This window comes from Hypanus sabinus, chromosome 18, assembly GCF_030144855.1.
Source record: "Hypanus sabinus isolate sHypSab1 chromosome 18, sHypSab1.hap1, whole genome shotgun sequence".
Taxonomy (NCBI): Eukaryota; Metazoa; Chordata; class Chondrichthyes; order Myliobatiformes; family Dasyatidae; genus Hypanus; species Hypanus sabinus.
This window is the reverse complement of record NC_082723.1, coordinates 37,322,936-37,338,638: the sequence shown is the minus strand read 5'-3', so window position 1 is coordinate 37,338,638 and position 15,703 is coordinate 37,322,936. Positions and strand designations below refer to the sequence as shown.

The following is a 15,703-nucleotide window of genomic DNA, read 5'->3' as shown; positions in this document are numbered from 1 at the left end:
ACCAAAAACTAAAGCTACAAGACCTGCACAAAACCACATAATTACAACATATAGTTACAACAGTGCAAACGATAGCATAATTGATAAAAAAAAAGACTATGGGCACAGTAAAAATAGTCCAAGATGTTAAAGGACTGTAAGATCAAACAAAATCACCAGAGTTTCCACAAATCCCCAGGGTCCTGACAGACTCGCTATCCCACGCTGGCGGCAGAAGGGAGTACCCCTGTTATGGACTTCCAAGGTGCCGCCCGACTCAGCCTTGCAGACACAGCACACAGTGAAAGCTCCATCGAACCCAGCCTCGCAGATGCAGCACACACCGAATGCGACCGGAATCCGTCGAAAGGACTCACAGTCTATCGAACCTCCGATCCGACAACCATCCCTTCCGGCACAGCTTCTCCGAGCATCATCTTCTACCAAGCGTATTAAGACGGCCCCGCTAACGCGACCCCGAGGACTGGGGGTCTGTTCTTCCCAGCAGAGTCCCAGACCTCACAGCAGCAGCAGCAACAAAGAAGGTCTTCCTGGAATTTCCCAATGTTTCTCCGTGCTGCCACGTCAATCAGGCTGCATTTGGAATATTGTCAACAGTTTTGGGCCCCATATCTCAGAAAGGATGCGTCATCATTGGAGAGAGTCCAGAGGATGTTCATGAAGATGATTCCGGGAATGACAGACAGACAGACATACTTTATTGATCCCAAGGGAAATTGGGTTTTGTTACAGTCGCACCAACCAAGAATAGTGTAGACAATATAAAACCACAAATAATTAAATAATAATAGGTAAATTATGCCAAGTGGAAATAAGTCCAGGACCAGTCTATTGGCTCAGGGTGTCTGACACTCCGAGGGAGGAGTTGTAAAGTTTGATGGCCACAGGCAGGAATGACTTCCTATTCCACTCAGTGTTACATCTCGGTGGAGTGAGTCTCTGGCTGAATGTACTCCTGTGCCTAACCAGTACATTATGGAGTGGATGGGAGACATTGTCCAAGATGGCCAACTTGGAAAAGGTTAACATATAAGGATCATTTGACAGCTTTGGATCTGTACTCACTGGAATTTAGAAGAATGCTTGGGGATCTTTTTGAAACCTATCAAATGTTGAAAGGACTAGATAAGGTGGATGTGGAGAGGATATTTCTGTGGTAGGGGGTATCCAAAACTAGAGGGCACAACCTCAAAATTGAGGGGCTACCCTTTAGAACAGAGATAAAAAGTAATTTTTTTAGCCAGAGAGTGGTAAATCTGGGGAATGCTCTGCAACAGACAGTGGTGGAAGCCAAATCCCTGGGTATATTTCAGCAGAAGTTCCGTCAACCTCTGACAGAAGTCAACATTCCTGCTAAAGGGTCTCAGCCCTAAACATCGACTGCCTGGGCTGCTGAGTCCCTCCAGCATTTTGTGTGTTGTTGAGGCATAAGTTGATTGTTTCCTGAGCGTTCAGGGCATCAAAGAATATGGCGAGAAGGCAGGTGTATGGGGTTGAGTGGGATCCAGGATCAGCCATGATGGAAAGGCAGAGCAGACTAAATGGGCTGAATGGCCTAATTCTGCTGCCATGTCTTGGAGACACTAGTAAATGTGGAATAACAGAGGGATCTTGATCCTCGTAAAATGTAGAAAGTAAGCATGTAGGCACAAGAGGAAGAATTGGTTGAAAGCGTAAGTCTCACGTGTTCATTTAGTCCTCAGGTTCAGGAGACCTTAATACAAGTACTGTTCAAATTTTGGACTGCAAACCCATAGAAGGAATTACTGCCCTGTAGCCACTGCACAGTAAATTCACTATATTCCTGGGATGAAAGGGTTGTAATATGAGGAAGAGATCAGGTTAAATTGGCCAATACTGGAGTTCAGGAGCTTGAGCCTCAATCTCATCAAAACAAATGACAGGTTGACAGAACAGATGGAGACAGTCTCATTTCTTCTAGCCACAACAGGGAGACAACCATTAGGAATTTCACAATGAAGAGGATTTCAATTTTGTTATCTCAGAAGTTACTGAGTTTATTTAAGACTGAGATGCACATGGACTTCATGGGAATGCAACAAAAAAGTAGACTTGATGATCCAATCCAAGACTTGAGGATAATGTACTGGTCCAGGTCAAAATTTTACAGCCACACTTAGGGTGGATACTTAAAAGGTTTGGTTTAAAAAGTAGGCTTTCAGCATTCAGAGTGCTCTGCAGTCAAAGTCCAGCAAACCTGGAGGTTGGGTCAGCGGTCAGAGACACCCAGATCAGAGGTCCATGCGGGCAGGAGGCACAAGGGCCAGCGCAGCCCCCAGGTCAGCAAGTCCCAGGGTCGGAAGTTCATGCAAGGCTGGAAGACAGCGTCCGAAAGTCAAAGTCCTGGGGTCAAGGCCCAAACGTCACAGTCCCATTATCAGCAAGTCCTTGGATAGTCAGAAGCTCAACATCTATGATTATAATACAGGGACTGGAGGTTGGAGGCCTGGTCTGAGAATCCAAGGGCAAGGACTGGAGGCCCACAGGTAGCCTGTCCTGAGGTTGGAAGCATGTCCTGTGTGTGAGTGGGTAGGGAATATAGGATGGGGAATGGGGTTGTTTCGTTGTCATTTTGTCTTCTTGTTGTTGCGACTTGCGTGGTTCCGCTTAACTTTGTGGGCATGTTATGTTCGCACCAGAATATGTAGCGATACTTGCTGGCTGCCCCCAGCTCATCCTTGGATTGTGTGGGCTGTAAACACAGATGACACATTTCTCTGTATATTTTGATGTAGACATGACAAATAAATCTGAATATCTTTAAGTGAGATGGACAGATAGAGTTTATGAAAGGAATTCTAGAGCTAGGTGCCTAGGAAAATGAACCTTGGCTACAAAATGATGAAACAGTGAGAACTGGGTATAGACGAGTACCTGGAAATAGTGAAGCACAGAGATTACAGAATGCAATCAAAATTATATGTATATTTTTAAATTTATTTTCAAAAACAACAATTAACCATGTGCACTTTGAACAAAATACGCTAACAATTGGTTTCCATTGTAAAATTCCAATGTAGACATTAAACACAATTTGTAAATTCTTTTTAAATACAAGTGCACATCATTTTGGGAAAACATTAATAACAGTCATTGGAATATCATATTAATTAAACCTTCATTGAAACAAAACACAATTGAGAGCTTATATGGAAGAGACCCAAATGAGATGACCCTTCCCCCCAAAAACCTTCATAAGGTGCTAGACACTAATGGTTTGCAGATGAGCCAGGGATTAATTCTTTAAAAATGGAGGCATTTAGATAATGAACCCTGCTTAAATTTACAGTGACCATTGGTTGAATGATAACGCATGGCTGGAGGAGGGGAGGCAATGTTAATCCAAGGTCATAATGAGTAGAAAAAAATCCCTTTGTATAACGTAGTCTTGTATTTGCTCTGTAAATATAAAGTTTGTATTGCAGCTGTAATTCTTGTTGCATTTCTGACACATTAAACTAATTGATGTAGATTTTTTTTGACCTGTGCAAAATGCAGCAAACTATAAACTTGCCACGCAATAAATGGCAATTATCAGGCATAAAATAAAAGTTTATATTATTAATGATGCAAAAAAAGTTTACTGGCCCTTACAATGCAATATATTCCAGTTTATATACGTATATCATAACTAGCAAATGACACGTAATCCTTCCTGCATTGTAATTTCCTACATTCCATTGTAGCCTTAGTCAATTCTGTAATTAATTCCTCAAATAATTTAATGAAAACACATGCAGATGCATGGAATGGCAGCAAACCATTTATGCCACTCTTATGATGCTGATAGCACATGTAACCGTTTAAAGTAGGGTAACACTTATAAATGTATCAATAGTTTTGCTTGACATAGGATTCCATGGGTGTCATGGCAACATCAGAAATTGTGAAAGGAACATGATTAGAGAATAATTCCATATACAGTGGTTGCTTAACTCGCCTCTTTGCCTTCAAACTCAATTCAGCCCCAAGTGTTCAATGTTTTTTATGATTATTACAGGATTGTGGGAGGCGAATCCAATTGCTGACATTTAACTCAAAATTAAGCTATCTTGGGGGTATTGCATGCCTTTCATTTACCTGTCGCCTTGGCTTGCCTTTTTTCCTTCCTTCCCTTCCACCACTATCACCATGCACACAACATATTTTGCTTAAAAAACACAATTTGTTAAGGTCACTTTCTGTTCTGGGAATAATTCCCAGGAACTCTACTGGAATTACTAATTCCATTTCCAAGCTAGCAAAAAATGCAGCATTTTAACTGTTTAACTTTGGAATCAGGAGTACCATTATCCTTCTATTGATTGCTGGAATACACCCTTATCCAGTTCCAGATACACCCTGGAAACAGAATGAAGCTTTCTTGTCCACATCCAGAAAATGTACCAACAAATCCCATGTAATCCTCCACCTCTATCAACAGCCTCTCAGGATAGCCAAGTGCAAGTGTCACAAGTAAAAGCATTAAATCAGTTTCCCAATTCTCAACATCTTCATTTACCCCATAAACAAAGGGCTTTACCTTTAGATGGAATATGCCACAAAAACTCCCACATTCTAATCCTGATACAACAAAGAAACAACAAACTCAATTGCAACTGGTGCTACTAAAAAATCCCGGTCTGACAGATACTACATTTAGGTAAAACCACTCAATGGAAGTGTTTTGGCCAGTCATTAGCATTAACATGCCCTGCTTGACTCTGTAGCATAAGCACTACAGAAGTCTTCACAGAAATAAACATGATTCTAACCATATTCTTACCTTTAAATAACACCACACAATGGCGGAAACAAGTCTTTCCATTGCTAATTATTTAACAGCCTTTGTTTGCCCAGCACTTCTCCCCAACACCTACAAAGGGACAGTTCTGAGCGTGACACAAATGTGTGATGAGCGAGAAACAGACACAGACACTGTACATGAAAGACAATTTATGTTGTCTCATGTCAGGAATGAAACCAACAGTTACAGGCCACAAGCTTGTAACCATGGTGTTCACGAAACAGGAGGCATGTACAATATGAGAGACAATGCCCATGGGTAAGCAGATAGAGTACACAAGGTAGATGCAGAATACTTGTTACAACTTGTGTAAGGTTAAGATAAAGAAAGGCAGATATAGTTCAGAAGTAAGCATTTGCATGCATTTAAGATGTATGTGCTGGACAGATAAATAGAACAAGCTGACAGACACAATGTATGTAAAACCGGGATCGCTACTGCAGTCACAGGGCACTGTCAATTTTCTCTGTATGACCACTCTATTCTTGCAGTGATGGTGACTATTTCTTTACCCAAGCTTTAAGCACATTTTGTCTTTCCCAGAGATCCACAGAGAGAAATAATGAGTATGTTACCAGTCTTTTGAAACTAAAACCCCAAACAACATTCACCAAAGTAAGACTTTTAAAAAGTCTTGCTATTCATTGCATTCCTAATAAAAATATTTCAAACACAAAGCTATGTACCATTAGTCAAAATATGCACTCTGTACATTAAATGCTTAAATTCAGACCAATTTGAATTTGACACTGCACAGAATATAGCAAACCGTTGTATTGTATTTTACCCATAATCAGTTGTGCAGTTGCAAGCATAAAAATAATTTGTCACATTAGCAATATATGCCCTTTGCTCTCTGGTACTAAAAGTGGAACAGAAGATGGAAGTGTGAACAAAATACTCAGGTCACAATATTTTCCCCATTGGCATTTTGGTATTTATTTATGGATTTTACCAGCCACGTCAGCAAAAAAAAAGTGGAGATCCTAGAACGTGTGGTCTGGAGAGGGGTTGAAAGGGGCTTCATTAAATAAGGAGACATGGGAGACCAAATAACAATGGGAACTGAAACAGCAACAAGTAAGATTAAGGCTGTGGCAGACAATGGCGAGCTTAATATAAAATTAAAGATGTTATGAATTATAATTACTCTGAAAAGTAACAGAGTTATTTGGAATTTTCTTTTGATGAGAAGCTGTGGGAGGGAATATCTAGTCCTCAAGTGCATCATCCTACTGCTAGTGTTATGATATAAAGTCTCAAAATTTCCTGCCATGGTCAGGAAACTTCCACAGCCTAGGAAATCTTTCTGCAACACTTCCTATTTTCTATGGTTTGTCCCCTTGAAAGATGACCAAATTATGTTACTGGACTGACAGAGGAAAACTATTTATTTTGATGTTGTGCAGAATAAGCAAATAACCATAAACTGATACCATGATATTTAGGCATAGTGTCAGAATACCAAATGTCTAGAAATGATTGATGGATAGAATATTTCAAGAGCAAGATTCCACTATTTTTGTTTGGTAATATAACAGAATCAAAAGCAGGTACACTGAGTTAAGGTACAATTTGGACACAATTCAACAAATAGAAATGAAGATCTGAGGGATTGAATTATCTCTTCAAATTCATAGGGCTAATTCATAGGATTGGAAAGGTTTATTTCATTCTCAAGTGTTGTGAATTTGATGGATACATCTAAATTAAAGGGAACTGGAATTTCACCAGACCTATATAGAGTCCATGCCCCACGAGATTCTCTCTGCAATCCTTGAAAACAAGTACAGTATATGAATACTTCCAGGTGAAATTAGCTTACACTGTGTAATATTTATATGCACAGTACAATGACTTCTGCAATGTTGAACAAACAAGCAAGGGTTCTGGCTTCCTTTGAAACGACAAGCAAACCCTCATTTCATAGAGAATGAAATGCGGTGATCAGAGATGGATACAACAGGAGGAAGAACAAGCAGTTCAGAATGGTGTTCTAAAGCAACAGAATATAACATCTTGACATCATATCATAATGACAAACCCTGAAGATGCAATTGTCAAAGGATGTGATCCATGTGAAAGCATTACAGTAGAAATTTCAGTCACATTTTGACTGCAGGCTGCTGAATCTTTAGTTCCTTCCTTTACTAATTGTATTTTTAACATTACTGATCCTTTTACCCACCCAACACTTGAGGTTTTCAGTTAGTCTTGCAATTTTCTGCTTGCCGACTGTTCCATTCAGGTTTTTTTTTTATTTTGAAAAATGTTAAGATGGATAACAGAGAATTGACCAAATACAAGATCAACAGGCATAACTGTATAATTACATGAAATTACACTTTACTGTTTGGTGGATAAAGAGGCAACCCTAGCACCTCAAAATGAAAACACAACTAGAACTTTCAGTATTAGGAAGGGGTGGTGTCTGATTAAAGCAATGATGTGAAGAAGAAATTGTGGGACTTTGAACTATCATAAATTGAATGGCCTAATTATCAAAACACAAACCTTAAAATTACTTAGACTGGAGACTAATAGAAATCTAAGATGCTTGTAGATCCATGCAAACATTGTAAACGTTAAAAAAGGGGTGATATTTTCTGGAACAATGCACACATCCCAAAATATTTTGTGTTGCTTTCATACTTTCGCAATATAATTGTTTGATGAAAACCAATGAAAGGAATTCAATGATAACTTTAGTCTAACCAATTCAAGTGTTATATGATTTTACATGAGCAATTGTATAAATGATTTGTTTGCAATTAAGTCAGGGCAAGTCAAATCCAAGTTTATAAGTGAACCTAATAGGAGATAACTTAAATTCAGTTATGATGATAGACAAATATTGATCAAGCTTGGCTTAGTCTCATCTTGGTGACCCATTTTAAAAAGTAAAGAAATCAATGTCAGGGATAGAAACGGGAATATTCCCTAGATGTTTTACAAGTTCTAATGATTCTGGCATCATCTCAGTGATCTGGTCACTTTGTGAGAAGTGAAGTTTTTTCTCCCCTCAATAGAGATGTCAAGTAGGTAATGAAGAAAATAAAAACCTGCAAAAACTTAAAGAAAGCTGGAATTAGCTATATAGGAGTAAACATTTAAAGATCAACCTTGGCAAATTCTGATTTTTTGCTACATATGCAAATTATTTGTATGCTTTAGACCTTGGCTTAAACCTTTTATAACTGTTAATTATTTCTTTAGAAACAGAAACTTCAACAACACTGTTTTAAACATATAAAAATAATCAGGTAATGGTGTAAATTTAAGAGAAATTATTTCACTGCAACCCAAAACTCCTTATTTTTTTAACCCTTTCTACCACTCACCCCAAGGTAACACTAAATATAGCCACTAAAATATTGTACAGTTTCACATGGGAGGGTAATACAACTCTTAAGTACAGGTGTAAACGTGGTGATGTGACCACTGACTTATATGAAATTCAGCAAATCAGTCCTTAGTGTGAGTTCACTTAGCTTTGATACAGCAGCTGAAATGTCAAGAACAAAACATTTTGCATTTTGTCCAAATCATCAGCAATTATCAGATCTTACTCTGGTCTTGCAATCAGTGTGAAAATCCTTATAATAATTCAAATGTTGCACAATACTGTAGTAAAAATTAAGAAAAAACTTGATCAATATTTTTGTGTAGGGCATTATGACAATATTGCCTATCACACGCAGTGTGGCAGACCTGTAAAATATTACCTCAATGCCAGATAAATATTTATTCAATCACCTCCTGGTCCCTCAAAACACAACAAGACTTTCATTTCTTGTGGCCACACTTTTGTAGGTACTGAAAGTCTACCAAACCTCACTGTGTTTCAACATTCAAGACAGTGAGGAGTTTATAGTATGCCTTTCAAAGCATCATCCTATTAAGTGTTTTTTTTTTGTTTGGTTTGCACAGTTATGATTGAAGTACCTGATTTAGTGACTGATATTTCACCTTCTGGTCAATCTGTCACAAACCAAATCTAGAGACCTCTACCACAGTAATAAAGAGAGCAAACCAATCTAGAATTGTGCTTTTGCTTCCTTTAGCTCTGTGATAATAGTTGGTTCATTAACATCTTCTGCCATACTCTTTCATTAGAGGAAAGGTCATTGCTTTCATTTGGAGTGCAAATTTAAATACATACCAACATACAGACATCATAATTAGCACCAGTAGTGCACATCAATTCACAACAGAGAGAGAGAGCAAGAGAGAAACAGCAAGACTTTTCCCCATGGGGGTTGGGAGGCAGGATGGGAAGGGGGACACAAATGGGATAAGACAAGGAATCACAGGATTGCACAGTACAGAGTAATAGACCTCTTTAGCCACACACTGCATAGCAGTGTGGAGATGTTTTCTCAGAAGGCACTGCAGAGGCAAGTTGATCACCTTCACAACATGTATTCACTGTATGTGCGTGACTGGCAGTTTCTGGAATACTGAGCAGATTTGCAGTGTTGCTATGCTGTGTCCTGTAGTTCTTTTGCTTTCTTCAGGATCAGGTCAACATCAGAAATCGGATAATCCTGATCAGGAGTACAGGAAGGAAAGAAAAAACAAAATATACCAATGAACCATTTGAACACCTCCAATGGCAGAACATTACACAGGCCATATTTATAGCATTATAAAGACTCACATTTGTATAACCCAAAGCACTTTAATAATTAGATATTAATGGTAATCAATTTACACAAAGTAAATTTCCTCACAACAGTAAGATATTCATATTTTTAAATCAATGATGGTTCAGTCATATATTTTGGCCAACACACGACAGGCAGAACATTACATTAAGCCAGTGCTTGTGTGATGTTTAATTTCATTTGAAAAATAAAGGCACCTGTTCTAACATTCAATTTGAATAAGGACCTTCCCAACAGCATAGCTTTCCCTCAAAACTGCACTGAGCGTGTCAGTCTGGATTATGTATTGGTGTCGGACAAGAATAAACACACCTAACTCGAGGATTACCAAAGCAGCTATAACTGAATTCATAAAGCTCCTCACAAACCCTTTAGAGAGCTGAACTGACATAGCTACTACGTTTTTCTTCTATACTGGAAATAAATTCTCCATGCACTGAATGAGCCATTCTGAGTCAAAACTGGACTCAAATTCAACTGCAGCATGTTAGCCACTAGGTACACAGGGTCCACTTTCATTTCCAGCTAAAACTTCCAAATTAATTTATGCACAATCTCAGGTATGGTGAAAAATCACCAGGTCTCCTTCGTCCATATAATGCTCCAAATAATATGAATAAATTGTTATGGTTACAAACTAGGAGGTGGGATTGAGTTGATTTGACCTTGCCTCAGCAGTTGTACAAAATTATGAAGTTCATAAGATCATTTAACTTTTTATGTTTGTACCAGTTCTTTAAAAGAGGAATGCAATTAGCTTCATTACCATTTTCTCCCCACACAGCCTTTACAGATAATACCCAATGGAAATTATTACCCATACTACACCAAAATACTACAGCACAGTACAGGCCTTTCAGCCCTCCATGTTGTGCCAACCCATATATTCCTTTAAAAAAGTACTAAACCCACACTATCCTGTAACCTTTATTTTTCTTTCATCCATGTGCCTGTCCAAGAGGCTTTTAAATACCCCTAATGTTTTAGCCTCCACCACCGTCCCTGGCAAGTTATTCCAGGCACTCACATCCCTCTGTTTAAAAAAAAACTTACCCCTGATGTCTCCCCTAAACTTCCCTCCTTTAATTTTGTACATATGCCCTCTGGTGTTTGCTATTGGTGCCCTGGGAAACAGGTACTGGCTATCCACCCTATCTGTGCCTCTCATAATCTTATAGACCTCTATCAAGTCCTCTCTCATCCTTCTACACTCCAAAGAGAAAAGCCCCAGCTCTGCTAACCTTGCCTCATAAGACTTGATTTCCAATCCAGGCAACATCCTGGTAAATCTCCTCTGCACCCTCTCCATAGCTTCCACATCCTTCCTATAATGAGGTGACCAGAATTGAACACAATACTCTAAGTGAGGTCTCACCAGAGATTTGTAGGGTTGCAACATGACCTCTCTACTCTTGAACTCAATCCCCCTGTTAATGAAGCCGAGCATCCCACAGGCCTTCTTAACCATCCTATCAACCTGTGCAGTGACCTTAAGGGACGTATGGATTTGAACCCCAAGGTCCCTCTGTTCATCCACACTCTTAAGTAACTGACCATTAACCCTGTACTTTGGTTAGTTCTTCCAAAATGCATCACCTCACACTTATCCAGATTGAAATCCATCTGCCACTTTTCTGCCCAACCCTGCATCCTGTCTACGTCCTCCTGTAACCTTCAACAACCTACAGCTCCATCCATAACTCCTCCAATCTTTGTATCATCCACAAACTTACTCACCCATCCTTCCGCCTCTACATCCAGGTCATTTATAAAAATCACAAAGAGCAGGAGTCCCAGGACAGATCCCTGCTGCACTCCACTAGTCACCAACCTCCAGGCAGAATACTTTCCTTCCACTACTACCCTCTGCTTTCTTCCTGTAAGCCAACTTTTTATCCAAACAGCCAAGGTTCCACTGATCCCATGCCTCATGACTTTCTGGATGAGTCTCTCGTGGGGGACCTTGTCAAATACTTAAGCAATGCACTCTAGATCACAACTCACGACTTCTCCTCTTCTCACTTTCCATGTATTGTGTAGCTGCAGTGAACCCAAGCTGTACTCTAATGCTCATGTGATCAATTCACCATCCCACATAGACAACTGGGATATCAGAAAATCCCAACTGCATATCCACTTTTCACATCCAAGCATTTAAATAATTCAGATGTCACTTTCAGATTTAATGAAGAAATACTTCGATTTAATGATAGCAAAAGGAGAAAGGGATATCTCAACTTTTAATAAAATAATCATCATTCTTTATAGTTCACAGAGTGCCACATCCAAGGAGAGTTGAAGTGTAAATAGACTCTTCAAAGGAAGATTGTGGATTGGTGCACCTTCAAACAAAGTCATTGCTACCACCATTGTGAAGCTGATTGCACGAGTCTCAGAATTTTGGATGGAAGGTACCAGAGTGAAAATTCTAGGCACAAGAGCCTGCATTTATTTGGCAGCTTTTGCAAAGCACCCCATAGCTTTTCACAGGAATTTAATCAAACAAAATTTAACATAGACACCAGGACGGGAGGCCAAAGCTTAATTAGTTTTCAAGGAGTGAAAACAAAGCAAAATGCTGGAAATACCCAGCAAGAGACATAACATTTTAAATAACTACTGATCAAAGTGGAAAAGAGGGTTTTTAAGGGATAGGGAAAGAGTTTGAGGTTTAGAGAAAAGATAGCTGGCCGTCATTGAAAGTGGTTATACACAAGAGACCAGACTTCAATGAATGCAGCAACTTCAATGGTTTTTGGGTGGCTGGAAGTGTTGCACAAGTAGAAATAGGAAGTCAACATTTAATACAACTGCAGCAACTCATCGGGGGGAAACATACTTTGAGCAGCTCCAAGCAAGCATTCTTGAGCCAAGAACATCTGCAGTAAAACGCCAGTCACAGCATCTCTGCTGTCAAAATTCTCAAGAACTTCAGATTCCTGGCACTCTCCTAAACAGGGTCACATCCATCATAAACTTCAACACACATCCAAAACTTTGCCTGGATTGGCATCTAGGTACATTCAAAGATATATAGCATGTTAGAAATGGAACAACATACAAATTCTGGAGGACAGAAAGAGGGAGAAATCCTTGAGAGAGAGATAAAATCCTTGAATCCATTAAGGATTTTATCTCTTCCTGCTTTATTTTGTCATCAATAATTTTATTTAGAACTCCATCCTTTTCATTTTAACAAAATCTCTTATCTAACTCAACTTCACCTTTTCTACATCTAGCATAGTTGACTTTGATAAGCTGCTCACACTAAACTCTTATGGGGTCATTATCTCCTAATTTTGTGCAGATCAGCTGGCAAGAGTATTTCCAGACATTTGTATTCTCACCTTGCTTCACTCTATGGTTCCCTTCAGCTTAAAGACCACTATCATCCCAGTACGTTAAAAAAAACAAGATAATGTGCCTAAACAACTACCACCCTGTGGTTCTGACATCTACCATCACAAAGTGCTTTGAGAGGCTCTCCAGACTTCCAGACATCCTCACCCCACTGCAATTCTCCTACAGCTAAAAAAGGCCCATAACAGACACTATCTTCCTGGCCCTACACACATCTAAGCACAGGAACATAAAGATGTTCACAGTATGTTAGATGGTAGTTTGTTGACTGCATCTCTGCCTTCAATACTGTAATTCCAAGCAAACTCATTACCAAATTCCGGACCCTGGGAGTCAACACCTCCCTCTGCCATTGGATCTTTGACTTCCTGACCAACAGAGCACAATCAGTACGGATAGACAGCAACACCTCCACCATGGTTATTGTACACACTGGTTCTCCGTAAGGTTGTGTCCTCAGCCCTCTACTCTGCTCCCTGTACAATTATTTCTGTGTGACCATATTCTGCTCTAATTCCATCTACAAGTTCACAGATGATACCACCAGAGTGTGCCATATTGTTGAGAAACGATGAGTCAGAGAACGAGGGGTAGAGGGGAAAAGATTACTAACATAATGACAACAACTTTTCCCTCAATGTCAGCCAAAGAGCTGATCACTGATTTCAGGAAGTGGGGTGGAGTGGAGCACATGCTCCTGTCTACATAAACAGATAAAAGATCAGATTAATTAAATTGTAAAAGAATGCAGCTTGCTGCTGGGCAGAGGGAGTTGAGATTGCTACTTCATGAATTACAAAAGGTTGGTTTGTAGGTGCAACAGGTTATCAAGAAGGTAAATTGAATGTTGGCTTTCTTTGCAAGAGAGATTGGATTTAAGAGCAGGGAGGTTCTGCAGCACCTGGTACTGTGTGCAGTTCTTGTCTCCGTATTTGAAGAAAGATAGGGCTTTGGAGGTTTACCAAGTTGATTCTAGAGATAAGAGGATGAAGCTATGAGGAGAGATTGAGATGCCCGAGACTATACTCACTGGAATACAAAAGAATAAGAGGGGATCTTATAGAAACATTAATAAAATTATGAAAGAGATAAGATAGAGACAGGAAAGTTGCTTCCACTGTTAAGTGAAACAAGAACTGGGGCACATAGCCTTAAGATTCAGGGGAATACATTTAGGATGGAGATGAGAAAAAACTGCTTTTCACAGAGAGTAGTGTATGTAAAATTCTCTGCCCAGGTAAATAGTAGAAGCTACCTCATAAGATATATTTAAGATACAGTTAGATAGATTTTTGTATAACAGGAAAATTAAGGGTTATGGGGAAAAGGTATTGGAGTATAAAAGTTGCATTGTTTGCTGTGTAACCAAAACTATGTAGTCAGCTTTGAACTTGCTATTTGCTATGCATGTGTCCAATTTAGTAGGAGAATGAAATTTTAAGAATGTAGAAGACAATGGTGTGTTAATGAGAGGTAGCTAAGAGATGTAGATTAGAACAGGACTAAGTCAATGGGTAGAAACAATAGTGGCGAATGCACTTGTCATACGCAACTGTAGACCGATTGGATATGCTAATGCAACTAAACCAGGAGATTGCTATAAAAAATGCTATGTACAAGGATCGGTGGGCAATCAGCGACTAGCTCAATGACCGTCTCAGCTTTGATTTGCAAATTAAAGTTTAATACTTCTTGAAGAATCTTCTGCGTCTCCTGGTCGTTTGTGGGGCACGAGAAACCACGACAAAGGCAAGTAGGTGGGCCAGATCAGCCACATTATTGAATGGCAGAGCAGACTCGACAGGCCAGATGGCCTTCTCCTGTTCTTATCCCTTACGTGTTGAGATTGAAAGCTTCAAGTTCAAGAACATCACCAATAGTCTGTCCTGGTTCAACGACATGGACGCCACAGCCAAGAAATCTCACCAATGCCTCTATTTCCTCAGGAGGCTAAAGAAATTTGACATGTCCCCATCCACCCTTATCAAATTTTACTATGAAGTACTATAGAAAACATCCTATTTGGACGCAGCACGGCTTGGTATGGGAACTGCTCTGCATCTGACTGCAAGAAACTGCAGAGAGTTGTGGACATAGCTCAGCACATCACAGAAACCAAATTCACGTCCTTAGACCCTGACTACATTTCGTACTGCCTCTGTAAGGAAGCCAGCTTAATCAAAGACCCCATCCACCTTAGACAGTCTCTCTTCTCCCACTTCAATCAGGTAGAAGATACAAAAGCCTGAAAACAAGTACCAGCAGGCTCAAGGACAGCTTCTGTCCTCCTGCAGTGGTTCTCTAATACAGTAAGATAGACTCTTGACCTCACAACCTACTTCATTCCCTCTAGTTATTATATTTTATTCTGCTTTGTTATTTGTTTTCCTTGTTCCACCTCAAAATAGATAGACAGATACTTTATTGATCCTAAAGGAAATTAAGTGTCACAGTAGCATTACAAGTGCCCAGACATCCACATATTCAATGCACTACGTAATGATTTGGTCTGTATAAACAGTATGCAAGACTATTTGCAATGTTTAATCTGCAATCAGTAACATGTTTCACATCTCTCCACTGACATTGCTTAAACTGCTGGGCATTTCATACACGTCTGGCCTGCATTTCATAGCCTTTGCACGACTTTTTAATTTTTCTCTCTTGTTCACTTTTACACACACACCCCTCAGTAATCTATCAAATAGCCGGTGTCATGAACAATTTATAACTATGGTAATCCACCTTTCCAGTCCCTTTTGGCATCTTAACACTAACAATTTCTTTCCTTCCGAGGCCTGATGAGGGGTTTTCAATCTGAAACATTAGTTTTCTTTTTCCACACATCCTTAATAGGAGTAATGAAATA

General features: G+C 39.5%; 1 protein-coding gene across 2 annotated transcripts in view; it reads right to left on the bottom strand.

Annotated features, from left to right (window-relative positions):
* Positions 1-2,944: 2,944 nt before the first annotated feature.
* Positions 2,945-15,703, bottom strand: part of tbc1d13 (TBC1 domain family, member 13) — a 37,381-nt gene continuing 24,622 nt past the window's right edge. For both annotated transcript variants that reach the window (XM_059994145.1, XM_059994146.1), the window contains one exon: positions 2,945-9,354. In XM_059994145.1, coding sequence (XP_059850128.1) covers positions 9,289-9,354 — 66 coding nt within the window. In that variant the 3' untranslated portion in view covers positions 2,945-9,288. The remainder of the gene's footprint in view (positions 9,355-15,703) is intronic.